Source organism: Eucyclogobius newberryi, unplaced genomic scaffold (assembly GCF_026437365.1).
Source record: "Eucyclogobius newberryi isolate DKJ021-1_F unplaced genomic scaffold, fEucNew1.0.hap1 SCAF_14, whole genome shotgun sequence".
NCBI lineage: Eukaryota > Metazoa > Chordata > Actinopteri > Gobiiformes > Gobiidae > Eucyclogobius > Eucyclogobius newberryi.
The window spans coordinates 36,701,514-36,719,068 of record NW_027315768.1 but is presented as its reverse complement, the minus strand read 5'-3'; the positions used below and the strand labels follow the sequence as shown (position 1 = coordinate 36,719,068).

The 17,555-nt window shown below is 49.2% G+C and overlaps 1 protein-coding gene across 1 annotated transcript in view; it reads left to right on the top strand.

Moving 5' to 3' along the window:
* dnah7 (dynein, axonemal, heavy chain 7) overlaps nucleotides 1-17,555 on the top strand; it is a 199,295-nt gene that overhangs the window by 103,661 nt on the left and 78,079 nt on the right. Inside the window, exons 45-48 of the mRNA XM_072443992.1 lie at nucleotides 1,420-1,583; nucleotides 2,041-2,180; nucleotides 12,132-12,322; nucleotides 15,305-15,438. Coding sequence (XP_072300093.1) covers nucleotides 1,420-1,583; nucleotides 2,041-2,180; nucleotides 12,132-12,322; nucleotides 15,305-15,438 — 629 coding nt within the window. The remainder of the gene's footprint in view (nucleotides 1-1,419; nucleotides 1,584-2,040; nucleotides 2,181-12,131; nucleotides 12,323-15,304; nucleotides 15,439-17,555) is intronic.

The window sequence follows — 17,555 nt, the reverse complement described above, 5'->3', positions numbered from 1 at the left end:
TTCTCCGTGTTCTCGTGTTCTCGTGTTTTCCGTGTTCTCGTGTTCTCCGTGTTCTCCGTGTTCTCCGTGTTCTCGTGTTCTCGTGTTCTCCATGTTCTTGTGTTCTCGGGTTCTCCGTGTTCTCCGTGTTCTCCGTGTTCTCGTGTTCTCGTGTTCTCGTGTTCTCCGTGTTCTCGTGTTCTCCGTGTTCTCCATGTTCTCGTGTTCTCCGTGTTCTCGTGTTCTCCGTGTTCTCCGTGTTCTCCGTGTTCTCCGTGTTCTCGTGTTCTCCGTGTTCTCGTGTTCTCCGTGTTCTCCGTGTTCTCGTGTTCTCCGTGTTCTCCGTGTTCTCCGTGTTCTCGTGTTCTCCGTGTTCTTGTGTTCTCCGTGTTCTCGTGTTTTCCGTGTTCTCCGTGTTCTCCGTGTTCTCGTGTTCTCGTGTTCTCGTGTTCTCGTGTTCTCCGTGTTCTCCCTGTTCTCGTGTTCTCCGTGTTCTCCGTGTTCTCGTGTTCTCCGTGTTCTCCGTGTTCTCCGTGTTGTCGTGTTCTCCGTGTTCTCCGTGTTCTCCGTGTTCTCCGTGTTCTCCGTGTTTCCGTGTTCTCGTGTTCTCCGTGTTCTCGTGTTCTCCGTGTTCTCGTGTTCTCCGTGTTCTCGTGTTTTCCGTGTTCTCCGTGTTTCCGTGTTCTCGTGTTCTCCGTGTTCTCGTGTTCTCCGTGTTCTCGTGTTTTCCGTGTTCTCCGTGTTTCCGTGTTCTCGTGTTCTCCGTGTTCTCGTGTTTTCCGTGTTCTCCGTGTTTCCGTGTTTCCGTGTTCTCGTGTTCTCCGTGTTCTCGTGTTCTCCGTGTTCTCCGTGTTCTCGTGTTCTCCGTGTTCTCCGTGTTCTCGTGTTCTCCGTGTTCTCCGTGTTCTCGTGTTCTCCGTGTTCTCGTGTTCTCCGTGTTCTCGTGTTTTCCGTGTTCTCCGTGTTTCCGTGTTTCCGTGTTCTCGTGTTCTCCGTGTTCTCGTGTTCTCCGTGTTCTCCGTGTTCTCCGTGTTCTCGTGTTCTCGTGTTCTCGTGTTCTCGTGTTCTCCGTGTTCTCGTGTTCTCGTGTTCTCGTGTTCTCCGTGTTCTCCGTGTTCTCCGTGTTCTCCGTGTTCTCGTGTTCTCGTGTTCTCGTGTTCTCGTGTTCTCCATGTTCTCCATGTTCTCCGTGTTCTCGTGTTCTCGTGTTCTCTTGTTCTCGTGTTCTCGTGTTCTCCGTGTTCTCGTGTTCTCCGTGTTCTCGTGTTTTCCGTGTTCTCCGTGTTTCCGTGTTTCCGTGTTCTCGTGTTCTCCGTGTTCTCGTGTTCTCCGTGTTCTCCGTGTTCTCCGTGTTCTCGTGTTCTCGTGTTCTCCGTGTTCTCGTGTTCTCGTGTTCTCCATGTTCTCCATGTTCTCCATGTTCTCCGTGTTCTCCTGCAGGAGCAGACGCAGCAGTGGTTGTCCCTGTGTGAGGACATGTCCATCCCCTGCTCTCAGGACATGTCCCTGGTGAAGTCTCTGGGAGACGCCGTGAAGATCAGGACCTGGACCATGGCTGGACTTCCATCAGACACTTTCTCCATCGACAACGGCATCATCATCTCGTGAGCTCCTGCTCCTCCTCCTGCTCCAGCTCCTGCTGCTCCTCCTGCTCCTCCTCCACCTCCTGCTCCTCCTCCTCCTGCTCCTCCTCCTCCACCTCCTGCTCCTCCTCCTGCTCCAGCTCCTCCTCCTGCTCTTGCTCTTCCTCCTCCTGCTCCTCCTCCTCCTGCTCCTGCTCCTCCTCCTCCACCTCCTGCTCCTCCTCCTGCTCCAGCTCCTCCTCCTGCTCTTGCTCTTCCTCCTCCTGCTCCTCCTCCTCCTGCTCCTGCTCCTCCTCCTCCACCTCCTGCTCCTCCTCCTGCTCCAGCTCCTCCTCCTGCTCTTGCTCTTCCTCCTCCTGCTCCTCCTCCTCCTGCTCCTGCTCCTCCTCCTCCAGCTCCTGCTCCAGCTCCTCCTCCTCCTCCAGCTCCTCCTCCTCCTCCTCCTCCTCCTCCTGCTCACTCACTCTCTCCTCCTCAGAACGGCTCGTCGTTGGCCTCTGATGATCGATCCTCAGGCTCAGGCCAATAAATGGCTGAAGAACCTGGAGAAGATCATCAAACTGAGCGACAGCCACTTCACCAGGACTTTAGAGAACTGCATCCAGTTTGGGACTCCAGGTACTGCACCTCCTCTACACACACCTCCTGGTACTACACACCTCCTCTACACACACCTCCTCTACACACACCTCCTCTACACACACCTCCTGGTACTACACACCTCCCACACCTCCTCTACACACACCTCCAGGTACTGCACCTCCTCTACACACCTCCTGGTACTACACACATGACTCATGAATATGTTCGGCAACACAGTGGCAGAGTGGTTAGCACGCTCGCCTCACAGCAGGTCAGAGGTTCGACTCCCTGGTCCTCTGGCATTTCACTGACCACAGCGACATTTCACTGACCACAGCGACACTGCACTGACCACAGCGACATTTCACTGACCACAGCGGCATTTCACTGACCACAGCGACATTTCACTGACCACAGTGACATTGCACTGACCACAGCGACATTGCACTGACCACAGTGACATTGCACTGACCACAGCGGCATTTCACTGACCACAGCGACATTTCACTGACCACAGCGACATTGCACTGACCACAGCGACATTTCACTGACCACAGCGACAATGCACTGACCACAGCGACATTTCACTGACCACAGCGGCATTTCACTGACCACAGCGGCATTTCACTGACCACAGCGACATTGCACTGACCACAGCGACATTTCACTGACCACAGCGACATTGCACTGACCACAGCGACATTGCACTGACCACAGCGACATTTCACTGACCACAGCGACATTGCACTGACCACAGTGACATTGCACTGACCACAGTGACATTGCACTGACCACAGTGACATTGCACTGACCACAGCGACATTTCACTGACCACAGCGACATTGCACTGACCACAGCGACACTGCACTGACCACAGCGACATTGCACTGACCACAGCGACATTTCACTGACCACAGCGACATTGCACTGACCACAGCGACATTTCACTGACCACAGCGACAATGCACTGACCACAGCGACATTTCACTGACCACAGCGGCATTTCACTGACCACAGCGGCATTTCACTGACCACAGCGACATTGCACTGACCACAGCGACATTTCACTGACCACAGCGACATTGCACTGACCACAGCGACATTTCACTGACCACAGCGACAATGCACTGACCACAGCGACATTTCACTGACCACAGCGACATTTCACTGACCACAGCGACATTGCACTGACCACAGCGACACTGCACTGACCACAGCGACATTGCACTGACCACAGCGACACTGCACTGACCACAGCGACACTGCAGTATGGGTCAGATGCAGAGGACCCTCCTGTGGTGAGGTGAACACCTTCAGGGCAAACGCAGTAATAACATTGAGCATTTACTTATGAACAATGACCCAGTTTTTGAGTCTGCCCTGTTTGGACTGAACACCTGCAGGGTGTGAACAATCCCATGGAACTGTTCATCCGACGTCTCAATAATCTGATAACGCACAGAAATCAGATCTTAATCAGATTTCTGCTCCGTGTGTGGACATGGCCAGCTTTTCTTTTCTCTTCTCTGCTCCCGTCACTTCTTCGTGCGGCCTGTGGGAGGCACTCTCGCTCTCCCACGGCTCCTCGCGGCTCCTCGCGGCTCCTCTCACGCAGCCTTTGTCCCACGTCCCGGCTGCACCTTCAGACAGAATGTTTCCACATCCACAATCGCCTCGAGTCCAGCCGCACAGAAACGTTCATTATCGCCGCCATCGCGTCCTTCATCAGGTGGAACGCGGCGCTCTGGCTCGATGTGGAGGCGTTTCACCGTTTGGCTCCTCCCGTGTGGGCCTGAGCGCCACAGCGGAGCGACAGCCTGAGGGAGGCGCTGCGGCGCGGCCGAGCAGACCCCAAGGGAGCACTCGGATTCCACAGCCACAGCAGATTGTGAAGCTCATCACACGCTGGCGTTGCCTCCTCTAAGGATCATGAGCAGATCGACCAGGGAATTTAGACAAAACACGGAAAACAACAGCAGGACGAGAGGACACTTCCCCCCGATGTCCAACAGGGACATGTCTCTCAGGCGTTAGAAAGCCCAGAGTTTGTATGTTAAAGGTGCTCTGTATTTATGACATCGTGCTCTTCACCGCCGTCATGGAGCTACACATGTGTTCATGGAGCTATACATGAGGTCATGGAGCTATACATGAGGTCATGCAGCTACACATGTGTTCATGGAGCTATACATGTCTTCATGGAGCTATACATGTCTTCATGGAGCTATACATGTGTTCATGGAGCTATACATGAGGTCATGGAGCTATACATGTGTTCATGGAGCTATACATGAGGTCATGGAGCTACACATGTGTTCATGGAGCTATACATGAGGTCATGGAGCTATACATGAGGTCATGGAGCTACACATGTGTTCATTGAGCTATACATTTGTTCATGGAGCTATACATGTGTTCATGGAGCTACACATGTGTTCATGGAGCTACACATGTGTTCATGGAGCTATACATGTGTTCATGGAGCTATACATGAGGTCATGGAGCTATACATGTGTTCATGGAGCTACACATGTGTTCATGGAGCTACACATGTGTTCATGGAGCTATACATGTGTTCATGGAGCTATACATGAGGTCATGGAGCTATACATGAGGTCATGGAGCTACACATGTGTTCATGGAGCTATACATGTCTTCATGGAGCTATACATGAGGTCATGCAGCTACACATGTGTTCATGGAGCTATACATGTCTTCATGGAGCTATACATGTCTTCATGGAGCTATACATGTGTTCATGGAGCTATACATGAGGTCATGGAGCTATACATGTGTTCATGGAGCTATACATGAGGTCATGGAGCTACACATGTGTTCATGGAGCTATACATGAGGTCATGGAGCTATACATGAGGTCATGGAGCTACACATGTGTTCATTGAGCTATACATTTGTTCATGGAGCTATACATGTGTTCATGGAGCTACACATGTGTTCATGGAGCTACACATGTGTTCATGGAGCTATACATGTGTTCATGGAGCTATACATGAGGTCATGGAGCTATACATGTGTTCATGGAGCTACACATGTGTTCATGGAGCTACACATGTGTTCATGGAGCTATACATGTGTTCATGGAGCTATACATGAGGTCATGGAGCTATACATGAGGTCATGGAGCTACACATGTGTTCATGGAGCTATACATGTCTTCATGGAGCTATACATGAGGTCATGCAGCTACACATGTGTTCATGGAGCTATACATGTCTTCATGGAGCTATACATGTCTTCATGGAGCTATACATGTGTTCATGGAGCTATACATGAGGTCATGGAGCTATACATGTGTTCATGGAGCTATACATGTCTTCATGGAGCTATACATGAGGTCATGGAGCTATACATGAGGTCATGGAGCTACACATGTGTTCATTGAGCTATACATTTGTTCATGGAGCTATACATGTGTTCATGGAGCTACACATGTGTTCATGGAGCTACACATGTGTTCATGGAGCTATACATGTGTTCATGGAGCTATACATGAGGTCATGGAGCTATACATGTGTTCATGGAGCTACACATGTGTTCATGGAGCTACACATGTGTTCATGGAGCTATACATGTGTTCATGGAGCTATACATGAGGTCATGGAGCTATACATGAGGTCATGGAGCTACACATGTGTTCATGGAGCTATACATGTCTTCATGGAGCTATACATGAGGTCATGGAGCTACACATGTGTTCATGGAGCTATACATGAGGTCATGGAGCTACACATGTGTTCATGGAGCTATACATGTCTTCATGGAGCTATACATGTGTTCATGGAGCTACACATGTGTTCATGGAGCTATACATGAGGTCATGGAGCTACACATGTGTTCATGGAGCTATACATGAGGTCATGGAGCTACAAATGTGTTCATGGAGCTATACATGTGTTCATGGAGCTACACATGTGTTCATGGAGCTACACATGTGTTCATGGAGCTATACATGTGTTCATGGAGCTATACATGTCTTCATGGAGCTATACATGAGGTCATGGAGCTATACATGAGGTCATGGAGCTACACATGTGTTCATGGAGCTATACATGTCTTCATGGAGCTATACATGAGGTCATGGAGCTACACATGTGTTCATGGAGCTATACATGAGGTCATGGAGCTACACATGTGTTCATGGAGCTATACATGTCTTCATGGAGCTATACATGAGGTCATGGAGCTACACATGTGTTCATGGAGCTATACATGTCTTCATGGAGCTATACATGTGTTCATGGAGCTACACATGTGTTAATGGAGCTATACATGAGGTCATGGAGCTACACATGTGTTCATGGAGCTATACATGTGTTCATGGAGCTACACATGTGTTCATGGAGCTACACATGTGTTCATGGAGCTACGCATGTGTTCATGGAGCTATACATGAGGTCATGGAGCTACACATGTGTTCATGGAGCTATACATGTGTTCATGGAGCTACACATGTGTTCATGGAGCTACACATGTGTTCATGGAGCTATACATGTGTTCATGGAGCTATACATGAGGTCATGGAGCTATACATGTGTTCATGGAGCTATACATGAGGTCATGGAGCTATACATGTGTTCATGGAGCTACACATGTGTTCATGGAGCTATACATGTGTTCATGGAGCTATACATGAGGTCATGGAGCTATACATGAGGTCATGGAGCTACACATGTGTTCATTGAGCTATACATTTGTTCATGGAGCTATACATGTGTTCATGGAGCTGCACATGTGTTCATGGAGCTATACATGTGTTCATGGAGCTATACATGTGTTCATGGAGCTATACATGAGGTCATGGAGCTATACATGTGTTCATGGAGCTATACATGAGGTCATGGAGCTACACATGTGTTCATGGAGCTACACATCTGTTCATGGAGCTACACATGTGTTGATGGAGCTATACATGAGGTCATGGAGCTACACATGTGTTCATGGAGCTATACATGTCTTCATGGAGCTATACATGTGTTCATGGAGCTATACATGTGTTCATGGAGCTATACATGTGTTCATGGAGCTATACATGCGTTTATGGAGCTACACATGCGTTCATGGAGCTACACATGTGTTCATGGAGCTATACATGTGTTCATGGAGCTATACATGTCTTCATGGAGCTATACATGCGTTCATGGAGCTATACATGAGGTCATGGAGCTATACATGTGTTCATGGAGCAATACATGTGTTCATGGAGCTATACATGAGGTCATGGAGCTACACATGTGTTCATGGAGCTATACATGTCTTCATGGAGCTATACATGTCTTCATGGAGCTATACATGTCTTCATGGAGCTATACATGTGTTCATGGAGCTATACATGTGTTCATGGAGCTATACATGAGGTCATGGAGCTACACATGTGTTCATGGAGCTATACATGTCTTCATGGAGCTATACATGTGTTCATGGAGCTACACATGTGTTAATGGAGCTATACATGTGTTCATGGAGCTACACATGTGTTCATGGAGCTACACATGTGTTCATGGAGCTACGCATGTGTTCATGGAGCTATACATGAGGTCATGGAGCTACACATGTGTTCATGGAGCTATACATGTGTTCATGGAGCTACACATGTGTTCATGGAGCTACACATGTGTTCATGGAGCTATACATGTGTTCATGGAGCTATACATGAGGTCATGGAGCTATACATGTGTTCATGGAGCTATACATGAGGTCATGGAGCTATACATGAGGTCATGGAGCTACACATGTGTTCATGGAGCTATACATGTCTTCATGGAGCTATACATGTGTTCATGGAGCTATACATGTGTTCATGGAGCTATACATGTGTTCATGGAGCTATACATGCGTTTATGGAGCTACACATGCGTTCATGGAGCTACACATGTGTTCATGGAGCTATACATGTGTTCATGGAGCTATACATGTCTTCATGGAGCTATACATGCGTTCATGGAGCTATACATGAGGTCATGGAGCTATACATGTGTTCATGGAGCAATACATGTGTTCATGGAGCTATACATGAGGTCATGGAGCTACACATGTGTTCATGGAGCTATACATGTCTTCATGGAGCTATACATGTCTTCATGGAGCTATACATGTCTTCATGGAGCTATACATGTGTTCATGGAGCTATACATGTGTTCATGGAGCTATACATGAGGTCATGGAGCTACACATGTGTTCATGGAGCTATACATGTCTTCATGGAGCTATACATGTGTTCATGGAGCTACACATGTGTTAATGGAGCTATACATGAGGTCATGGAGCTACACATGTGTTCATGGAGCTACACATGTGTTCATGGAGCTACACATGTGTTCATGGAGCTACACATGTGTTCATGGAGCTACGCATGTGTTCATGGAGCTATACATGAGGTCATGGAGCTACACATGTGTTCATGGAGCTATACATGTGTTCATGGAGCTACACATGTGTTCATGGAGCTACACATGTGTTCATGGAGCTATACATGTGTTCATGGAGCTATACATGAGGTCATGGAGCTATACATGTGTTCATGGAGCTATACATGAGGTCATGGAGCTATACATGTGTTCATGGAGCTACACATGTGTTCATGGAGCTATACATGAGGTCATGGAGCTATACATGAGGTCATGGAGCTACACATGTGTTCATTGAGCTATACATTTGTTCATGGAGCTATACATGTGTTCATGGAGCTGCACATGTGTTCATGGAGCTATACATGTGTTCATGGAGCTATACATGTGTTCATGGAGCTATACATGAGGTCATGGAGCTATACATGTGTTCATGGAGCTATACATGAGGTCATGGAGCTACACATGTGTTCATGGAGCTACACATCTGTTCATGGAGCTACACATGTGTTCATGGAGCTATACATGAGGTCATGGAGCTACACATGTGTTCATGGAGCTATACATGTCTTCATGGAGCTATACATGTGTTCATGGAGCTATACATGTGTTCATGGAGCTATACATGTGTTCATGGAGCTATACATGCGTTTATGGAGCTACACATGCGTTCATGGAGCTACACATGTGTTCATGGAGCTATACATGTGTTCATGGAGCTATACATGTCTTCATGGAGCTATACATGCGTTCATGGAGCTATACATGAGGTCATGGAGCTATACATGTGTTCATGGAGCAATACATGTGTTCATGGAGCTATACATGAGGTCATGGAGCTACACATGTGTTCATGGAGCTATACATGTCTTCATGGAGCTATACATGTCTTCATGGAGCTATACATGTCTTCATGGAGCTATACATGTGTTCATGGAGCTATACATGTGTTCATGGAGCTATACATGAGGTAATGGAGCTACACATGTGTTCATGGAGCTATACATGTCTTCATGGAGCTATACATGCGTTCATGGAGCTATACATACGTTCATGGAGCTATACATGCGTTCATGGAGCTATACATGTGTTCATGGAGCTATACATGCGTTCATGGAGCTACACATGCGTTCATGGAGCTATACATGTGTTCATGGAGCTATACATGTGTTCATGGAGCTATACATGCGTTCATGGAGCTACACATGCGTTCATGGAGCTATACATGTGTTCATGGAGCTATACATGCGTTCGCACATCCGGGAACTACAGTAGCAACCGAGTCCGCCATTTTGAAAGGGGCACATCAACACGTCTACTACATACGATCTCCAGGACTTATGAGGCCAAAATGCCATAAACATGCATTCTGTAAGGTCATTGTTCTGTAAGGTCATTGTTCTGTAAGGTCATTATTCTGTAAGGTCATTGTTCTGTAAGGTCATTGTTCTGTAAGGTCATTGTTCTGTAAGGTCATTGTTCTGTAAGGTCATTGTTCTGTAAGGTCATTATTCTGTAAGGTCATTGTTCTGTAAGGTCATTGTTCTGTAAGGTCATTGTTCTGTAAGGTCATTGTTCTGTAAGGTCATTGTTCTGTAAGGTCATTATTCTGTAAGGTCATTGTTCTGTAAGGTCATTATTCTGTAAGGTCATTGTTCTGTAAGGTCATTATTCTGTAAGGTCATTGTTCTGTAAAGACATCGCTCTGTTGGAGGACCAAAGAATGAGAGCTTTGTCGTGTGCCTTAGTTTGCCATTATTGTCTAAAGCAGTGCCAAACTACGGCCCGCGGGCCACATCCGGCCCGTTGGGCCTTTCAATCCGGCCCACCAAGCTTGTCCAAGTTATATTAAAAAGAAGAAAAACAGAAAATAAAATTCACCACAAAGGGCCACAAAGGCCAATCAAGCAGGAAGCGCAAGTGTTTGACACTGAAGAAGACTCTTGTGGACAGTAGAAGAGACTTGTGGACAGTAGAAGAGACTTGTGGACAGTAGAAGAGACTTGTGGACAGTAGAAGAGACTTGTGGACAGTAGAAGACTCTTGTGGACAGTAGAAGACTTTTGTGGACAGTAAAAGACTCTTGTGGACAGTAGAAGACTCTTGTGGACAGTAGAAGACTTGTGGACAGAAGAAGACACTTGGGGACAGTAGAAGACAGTAGATAATGAATCATTATTTAATGCATTTGTTGCTTTGTTACAAGTTACAGGTCAAATCTTGCGTGTCATTTATAGTAATTCATTCGTTCACACAAAAACACCTTATTTTCCTGGCCCCGCCCCTCGGACAAATTTTAGAACCCAATGTGGCCCTCGAGTCCAAAAGTGTTCATGTCCGTGTTCATGTCCGTGTTCATGTCCGTGTCCGCGTCCATGTCCGTGTTGATGTCCGTGTTGATGTCCGTGTTCATGTCCGTGTTCATGTCCGTGTTCATGTCCGTGTTCATGTCCGTGTTCATGTCCGTGTCCATGTCCGCGTTCATGTCCGCGTCCATGTCCGTGTTCATGTCCGTGTCCATGTCCGTGTTCATGTCCGTGTTTATGTCCGTGTTCATGTCCGTGTCCATATCCGCCTTCATGTTCATGTCCATGTCCGCGTTCATGTCCGCGTTAATGTCCGTGTTCATGTCCGTGTTCATGTCCGTGTTCATGTCCGTGTCCATGTCCGCGTCCATATCCTTTTTCATTTCCATGTCCATGTCCGCGTTCATGTCCGCGTTCATGTCCGCGTTCATGTCCGCGTTCATGTCCGCGTTCATGTCCGCGTTCATGTCCGCGTTCATGTCCGTGTCCATATCCGCCTTCATGTCCATTTCCGCGTTCATGTCCGCGTTCATGTCCGCGTTCATGTCCGTGTTCATGTCCATATCCGCGTTCATGTCCGTGTTCATGTCCATATCCGCGTTCATGTCCGCGTTCATGTCCGTGTTCATGTCCGTGTTCATGTCCGTGTTCATGTCCGTGTTCATGTCCGTGTTCATGTCCGTGTTCATGTCCGTGTCCATATCCGCGTTCATGTCCACGTTCATGTCCGTGTTCATGTCCGTGTCCATGTCCGTGTTCATGTCCGTGTTCATGTCCGTGTTCATGTCCGTGTCCATATCCGCCTTCATGTCCATGTCCATGTCCGCGTTCATGTCCGCGTTCATGTCCACGTTCATGTCCGTGTTCATGTCCGTGTCCATGTCCGTGTTCATGTCCATATCCGCCTTCATGTCCATGTCCGCGTTCATGTCCGCGTTCATGTCGGTGTTCATGTCCGTGTTCATGTCCGTGTTCAGGTCCATGTTCAGGTCCGCGTTCATGTCCGTGTCCATATCCGTGTCCATGTCCGCGTTCATGTCCGTGTTCATGTCCGCGTTCATGTCCCTGTTCATATCCGTGTTCATGTCCGCGTTCATGTCCGCGTTCATGTCCGTGTTCAGGTCCGTGTTCAGGTCCGCCTTCAAGTCCGTGTTCATGTCCGTGCTCATGTCCGCGTTCATGTCCGTGCTCATGTCCGCGTTCATGTCCGTGCTCATGTCCGTGTTCATGTCCGTGTTCATGTCCGTGTCCATATCTGTGTTCATGTCCGTGTTCATGTCCGTGCTCATGTCCGTGTTCCATCTGGTGTGTTTCAGTGCTCCTGGAGAACGTGGGGGAGGAGCTGGATCCCGTCCTGGAGCCTCTGCTCCTCAGACAAACGTTCAAACAGGGCGGGGCCTTGTGCATCCGCCTGGGAGACTCCACCCTCGAGTACTCCACCCACTTCAGGTTCTACATCACCACCAAGCTCCGGAACCCGCACTACCTGCCCGAGACGTCTGTCAAGGTAACTCCACCCGCTGCAGAGAGAGAACATGTAAACCCGAGACGTCCGTCAAGGTAACTCCACCCGCCGCAGAGAGAGAACATGCAAACCCAGAGACGTCTGTCAAGGTAACTCCACCCGCTGCAGAGAGAGAACATGTAAACCCCGAGACGTCTGTCAAGGTAACTCCACCCGCCGCAGAGAGAGAACATGTAAACCCGAGACGTCCGTCAAGGTAACTCCACCCGCCGCAGAGAGAGAACATGTAAACCCGAGACGTCTGTCAAGGTAACTCCACCCGCTGCAGAGAGAGAACATGCAAACACCGAGACGTCCGTCAAGGTAACTCCACCCGCCGCAGAGAGAGAACATGCAAACCCAGAGACGTCTGTCAAGGTAACTCCACCCGCCGCAGAGAGAGAACATGCAAACCCAGAGACGTCTGTCAAGGTAACTCCACCCGCTGCAGAGAGAGAACATGCAAACACCGAGACGTCTGTCAAGGTAACTCCACCCGCCGCAGAGAGAGAACATGCAGCTGTGACACGCCTTTTAGACCTGATTATTCTCTTTTTAATGAACGTTTTTACTGACACAGTTTTTATTACATTTCTCGTTCAGACGATTCTTCATCAAACTCTGAATTCACAGTGACAGGGTTTTAATAAATAAATAAATAACAAAATAAATAAATTACAAAATAAAATAAATAAACTCCTCCCGGGTGGTCTCATGAGGCTGTATGATGCTTTTGTCTGGTCTCGCACAGAGAGAGCATTAGCCTGAACGACATTAGCGAGCGCTGCATTAGCCTGAACGACATTAGCGAGCGCTCGGCTTTACAAACGCATTACCTCGGATCACATTTCACTTGTGCCGTTGCTCCGAGCTCGTTACGGCCGTTACAAGCGCTCGACCATCGCTCGGCGAATCCGCCGCTCCGCCACATTTGATATCATGACAAGTGCTTAAGAATCAAACCAGATCTGCCAAACCAGATCAGATCTGCGATGTGGCGAACTGTCTCTTTTTCATACATTCATTTTTTATTTAGATTTATTTTCAGATTTATAACAAAAGAAACACAGTGAAACAAAACAAGACCAGAGAGAATCCACATGAATGAAAATCAGAAGACGACAACAAAGACAACAACAACAACAACAACAACAACAACAACAACAACAACAACACAAACCTCGAAGAAAACGTCCCATTTAGTCCAAAGTCTGTCAGGATTCTTTCAACAGATCAAAGCTTTTCATGTGATTCTCTTTTACATCTGGTGAAAAACCTTTAGACCTTTTATAGACAAATATCATGATGAAAATGCATCGCGTTGAGTCTGGACATTTCTGGTTTGGTCAAATATGATAGAACTTCATCTGAAATGTTCCGTCCCATCGAGAGTAACACTGTGAATTGTTTTTGTTTGTTTAATAAATTGGGCCAATGGTTCAAACATGAGGAGAGACCAGGCACAGCCCTGTCTGACCCCTCTGTCCAGAGCAAACATGAGGAGAGACCAGGCACAGCCCTGTCTGACCCCTCTGTCCAGAGCAAACATGAGGAGAGACCAGGCACAGCCCTGTCTGACCCCTCTGTCCAGAGCAAACATGAGGAGAGACCAGGCACAGCCCTTTCTGACCCCTCTGTCCAGAGCAAACATGAGGAGAGACCAGACACAGCCCTGTCTGACCCCTCTGTCCAGAGCAAACATGAGGAGAGACCAGACACAGCCCTGTCTGACCCCTCTGTCCAGAGCAAACATGAGGAGAGACCAGACACAGCCCTGTCTGACCCCTCTGTCCAGAGTCTGTGGATCTGTCACATGACCAGAGATTTTTTTAGTGACTTTCTCGTCCAAACAATAGATTTATGAACCTCAAGTAACTTAAACAAGAGTTAATCAGGTCTAAACGGGACTAAACCAGGACTAAACCAGGTCCAAACCAGGACTAAACCAGGTCTAAACCAGGACTAAACCAGGTCCAAACCATGACTAAACCAGGTCTAAACCAGGTCTAAACCAGGACTAAACCAGGTCTAAACCAGGTCTAAACCAGGACTAAACCATGACTAAACCAGGACTAAACCAGGTCTAAACCAGGTCTAAACCAGGTCTAAACCAGGACTAAACCAGGTCTAAACCAGGACTAAACCAGGTCTAAACCAGGTCTAAACCAGGTCTAAACCAGGACTAAACCAGGTCTAAACCAGGTCTAAACCAGGACTAAACCAGGTCTGGTGTGTCTGAGGCTCAGGTTTGTTCAGATTAGCTCTGGTCCATATCTCTCTGATCTTTTCAGACTGTAATGTGCTTACACGTCCTTTATGGGCCCTAATTCCCGGTGCTGGCCGGGGCCCCGCTGGCGTTATCGACGGGCGCAGTTATCGGCGGGTGCGAGAACGCGGCAGCTCCGTAAACAGCCGCCGCTGAGTGCGCGGCGTCGATACAAATAGAATGAGTGAAAGTGCAGTTTTTCATTTGGGTCGGGCCCCGAACGGAGCCGGGCTCTTAACCCCAGACACACAAACGCTCTGAAGACAGACTGAACGTGTCCTGCAGGGGCCCAGAGCTGCAGGGGCCCAGAGCTGCAGGGGCCCAGAGCTGCAGGGGCCCAGAGCTGCAGGGGCCCAGAGCTGCAGGGGCCCAGAGCTGCAGGGGCCCAGAGCTGCAGGGGCCCAGAGCTGCAGGGGCCCAGAGCTGCAGGGGCCCAACGCTGCAGGGGCCCAGAGCTGCAGGGGCCCAGAGCTGCAGGGGCCCAGAGCTGCAGGGGCCCAGAGCTGCAGGGGCCCAAAGCTCCAGGGGCCCAACGCTCCAAAAAATATCCTCAGTGTTTGTTAAATCAGGAACATTCTTCGTGAAGGTTCTGAACATGTGAACAATCAGGCTCTGACCTTTGACCTTTGACCGTACATTCTGTACTGACCCTTCATGTTTTCGTCTGTTTGTCTTGTGACATTTCCATAAACAGCTGCTGTTCCGCTCGTGTCCTGCAGGTGACGCTGTTGAACTTCATGGTCACTCCTGAGGGGATCCAGGACCAGCTGCTGGGCCTCGTGGTGGCTCAGGAGAGACCCGACCTGGAGGAGGAGAAGCAGGTTCTGATCCTGCAGGGAGCCCAGAACAAGAGGTGAGACCCCTGCAGCCAGGGGGCGCTGTGAGACCCCTGCAGCCAGGGGGCGCTGTGAGACCCCTGCAGCCAGGGGGCGCTGTGAGACCCCTGCAGCCAGGGGGCGCTGTGAGACCCCTGCAGCCAGGGGGCGCTGTGACAGGAGCCCAGAACAAGAGGTGAGACCTCCGCAGCGTCATAATGTCTAAGGACAGAAGGAGGGTCTAAGGACAGAAGGAGGGTCTAAGGACAGAAGGAGGGTCTAAGGACAGAAGGAGGGTCTAAGGACAGAAGGAGGGTCTAAGGACAGAAGGAGGGTCTAAGGACTGAAGGAGGGTCTAAGGACAGAAGGAGGGTCTAAGGACAGAAGGAGGGTCTAAGGACAGAAGGAGGGTCTAAGGACTGAAGGAGGGTCTAAGGACAGAAGGAGGGTCTAAGGACAGAAGGAGGGTCTAAGGACAGAAGGAGGGTCTAAGGACTGAAGGAGGGTCTAAGGACAGAAGGAGGGTCTAAGGACAGAAGGAGGGTCTAAGGACAGAGGGAGGGTCTAAGGACAGAAGGAGAGTCTAAGGACAGAGGACTCTGGGACATCGTCCCTCGCCACCACAGACATTGTTGATTCGTTTTTCACCCTCAGAGGAAACTGTTGTTGTGAATTTTGGCCTTACAATTTTTTTTTTAATTGAATGGAGGAGGTGATGGAGGAGGTGATGGAGGAGGTGATGGAGGAGGTGATGGAAGAGGTGATGGAGGAGGTGATGGAGGAGGTGATGGAGGAGGTGATGGAGGAGGTGATGGAGGAGGTGATGGAGTTAGATGATAGAGGAGGTGATGGAGGAGGTGATGGAGGAGGTGATGGAGTTAGATGATAGAGGAGGTGATGGAGGAGGTGATGGAGGAGGTGATGAGGAGGTGATGGAGGAGGTGATGGAGGAGGTGATGGAGGAGGTGATGGAGGAGGTTATGGAGGAGGTGATGGAAGAGGTGATGGAGGAGGTGATGGAGTTAGATGATGGAGGAGGTGATGGAGGAGGTGATGGATGAGGTGATGGAGGAGGTGATGGAGGAGGTGATGGAGTTAGATGATAGAGGAGGTGATGGAGGAGGTAATGGAGTTAGATGATAGAGGAGGTGATGGAGAAGGTGATGGATGAGGTGATGGAAGAGGTGATGGAGGAGGTGATGGAGGAGGTGATGGAAGTGGTGATGGAGGAGGTGATGGAGTTAGATGATAGAGGAGGTGAAGGAGGAGGTGATGGATGAGGTGATGGAGGAGGTGATGGAGGAGGTGATGGAGGAGGTGATGGAAGAGGTGATGGAGGAGGTGATGGAGGAGGTGATGGAAGAGGTGATGGAGGAGGTGATGGAGGAGGTGATGGAGTTAGATGATAGAGGAGGTGATGGAAGAGGTGATGGAGGAAGTGATGGAAGAGGTGATGGAGGAGGTGATGGAGGAGGTGATGGAGGAGGTGATGGAAGAGGTGATGGAGGAGGTGATGGAGGAGGTGATGGAGTTAGATGATAGAGGAGGTGATGGAGGAGGTGATGGAGGAGGTGATGGAGGAGGTGATGGAGGAGGTGATGGAGTTAGATGATAGAGGAGGTGATGGAGGAGGTGATGGAGGAGGTGATGAGGAGGTGATGGAGGAGGTGATGGAGGAGGTGATGGAGGAGGTGATGGAAGAGGTGATGGAGGAGGTGATGGAGTTAGATGATGGAGGAGGTGATGGAGGAGGTGATGGATGAGGTGATGGAGGAGGTGATGGAGGAGGTGATGGAGTTAGATGATAGAGGAGGTGATGGAGGAGGTAATGGAGTTAGATGATAGAGGAGGTGATGGAGAAGGTGATGGATGAGGTGATGGAAGAGGTGATGGAGGAGGTGATGGAGGAGGTGATGGAAGTGGTGATGGAGGAGGTGATGGAGTTAGATGATAGAGGAGGTGATGGAGGAAGTGATGGATGAGGTGATGGAGGAGGTGATGGAGTTAGATGATAGAGGAGGTGAAGGAGGAGGTGATGGATGAGGTGATGGAGGAGGTGATGGAGGAGGTGATGGAGGAGGTGATGGAAGAGGTGATGGAGGAGGTGATGGAGGAGGTGATGGAAGAGGTGATGGAGGAGGTGATGGAGGAGGTG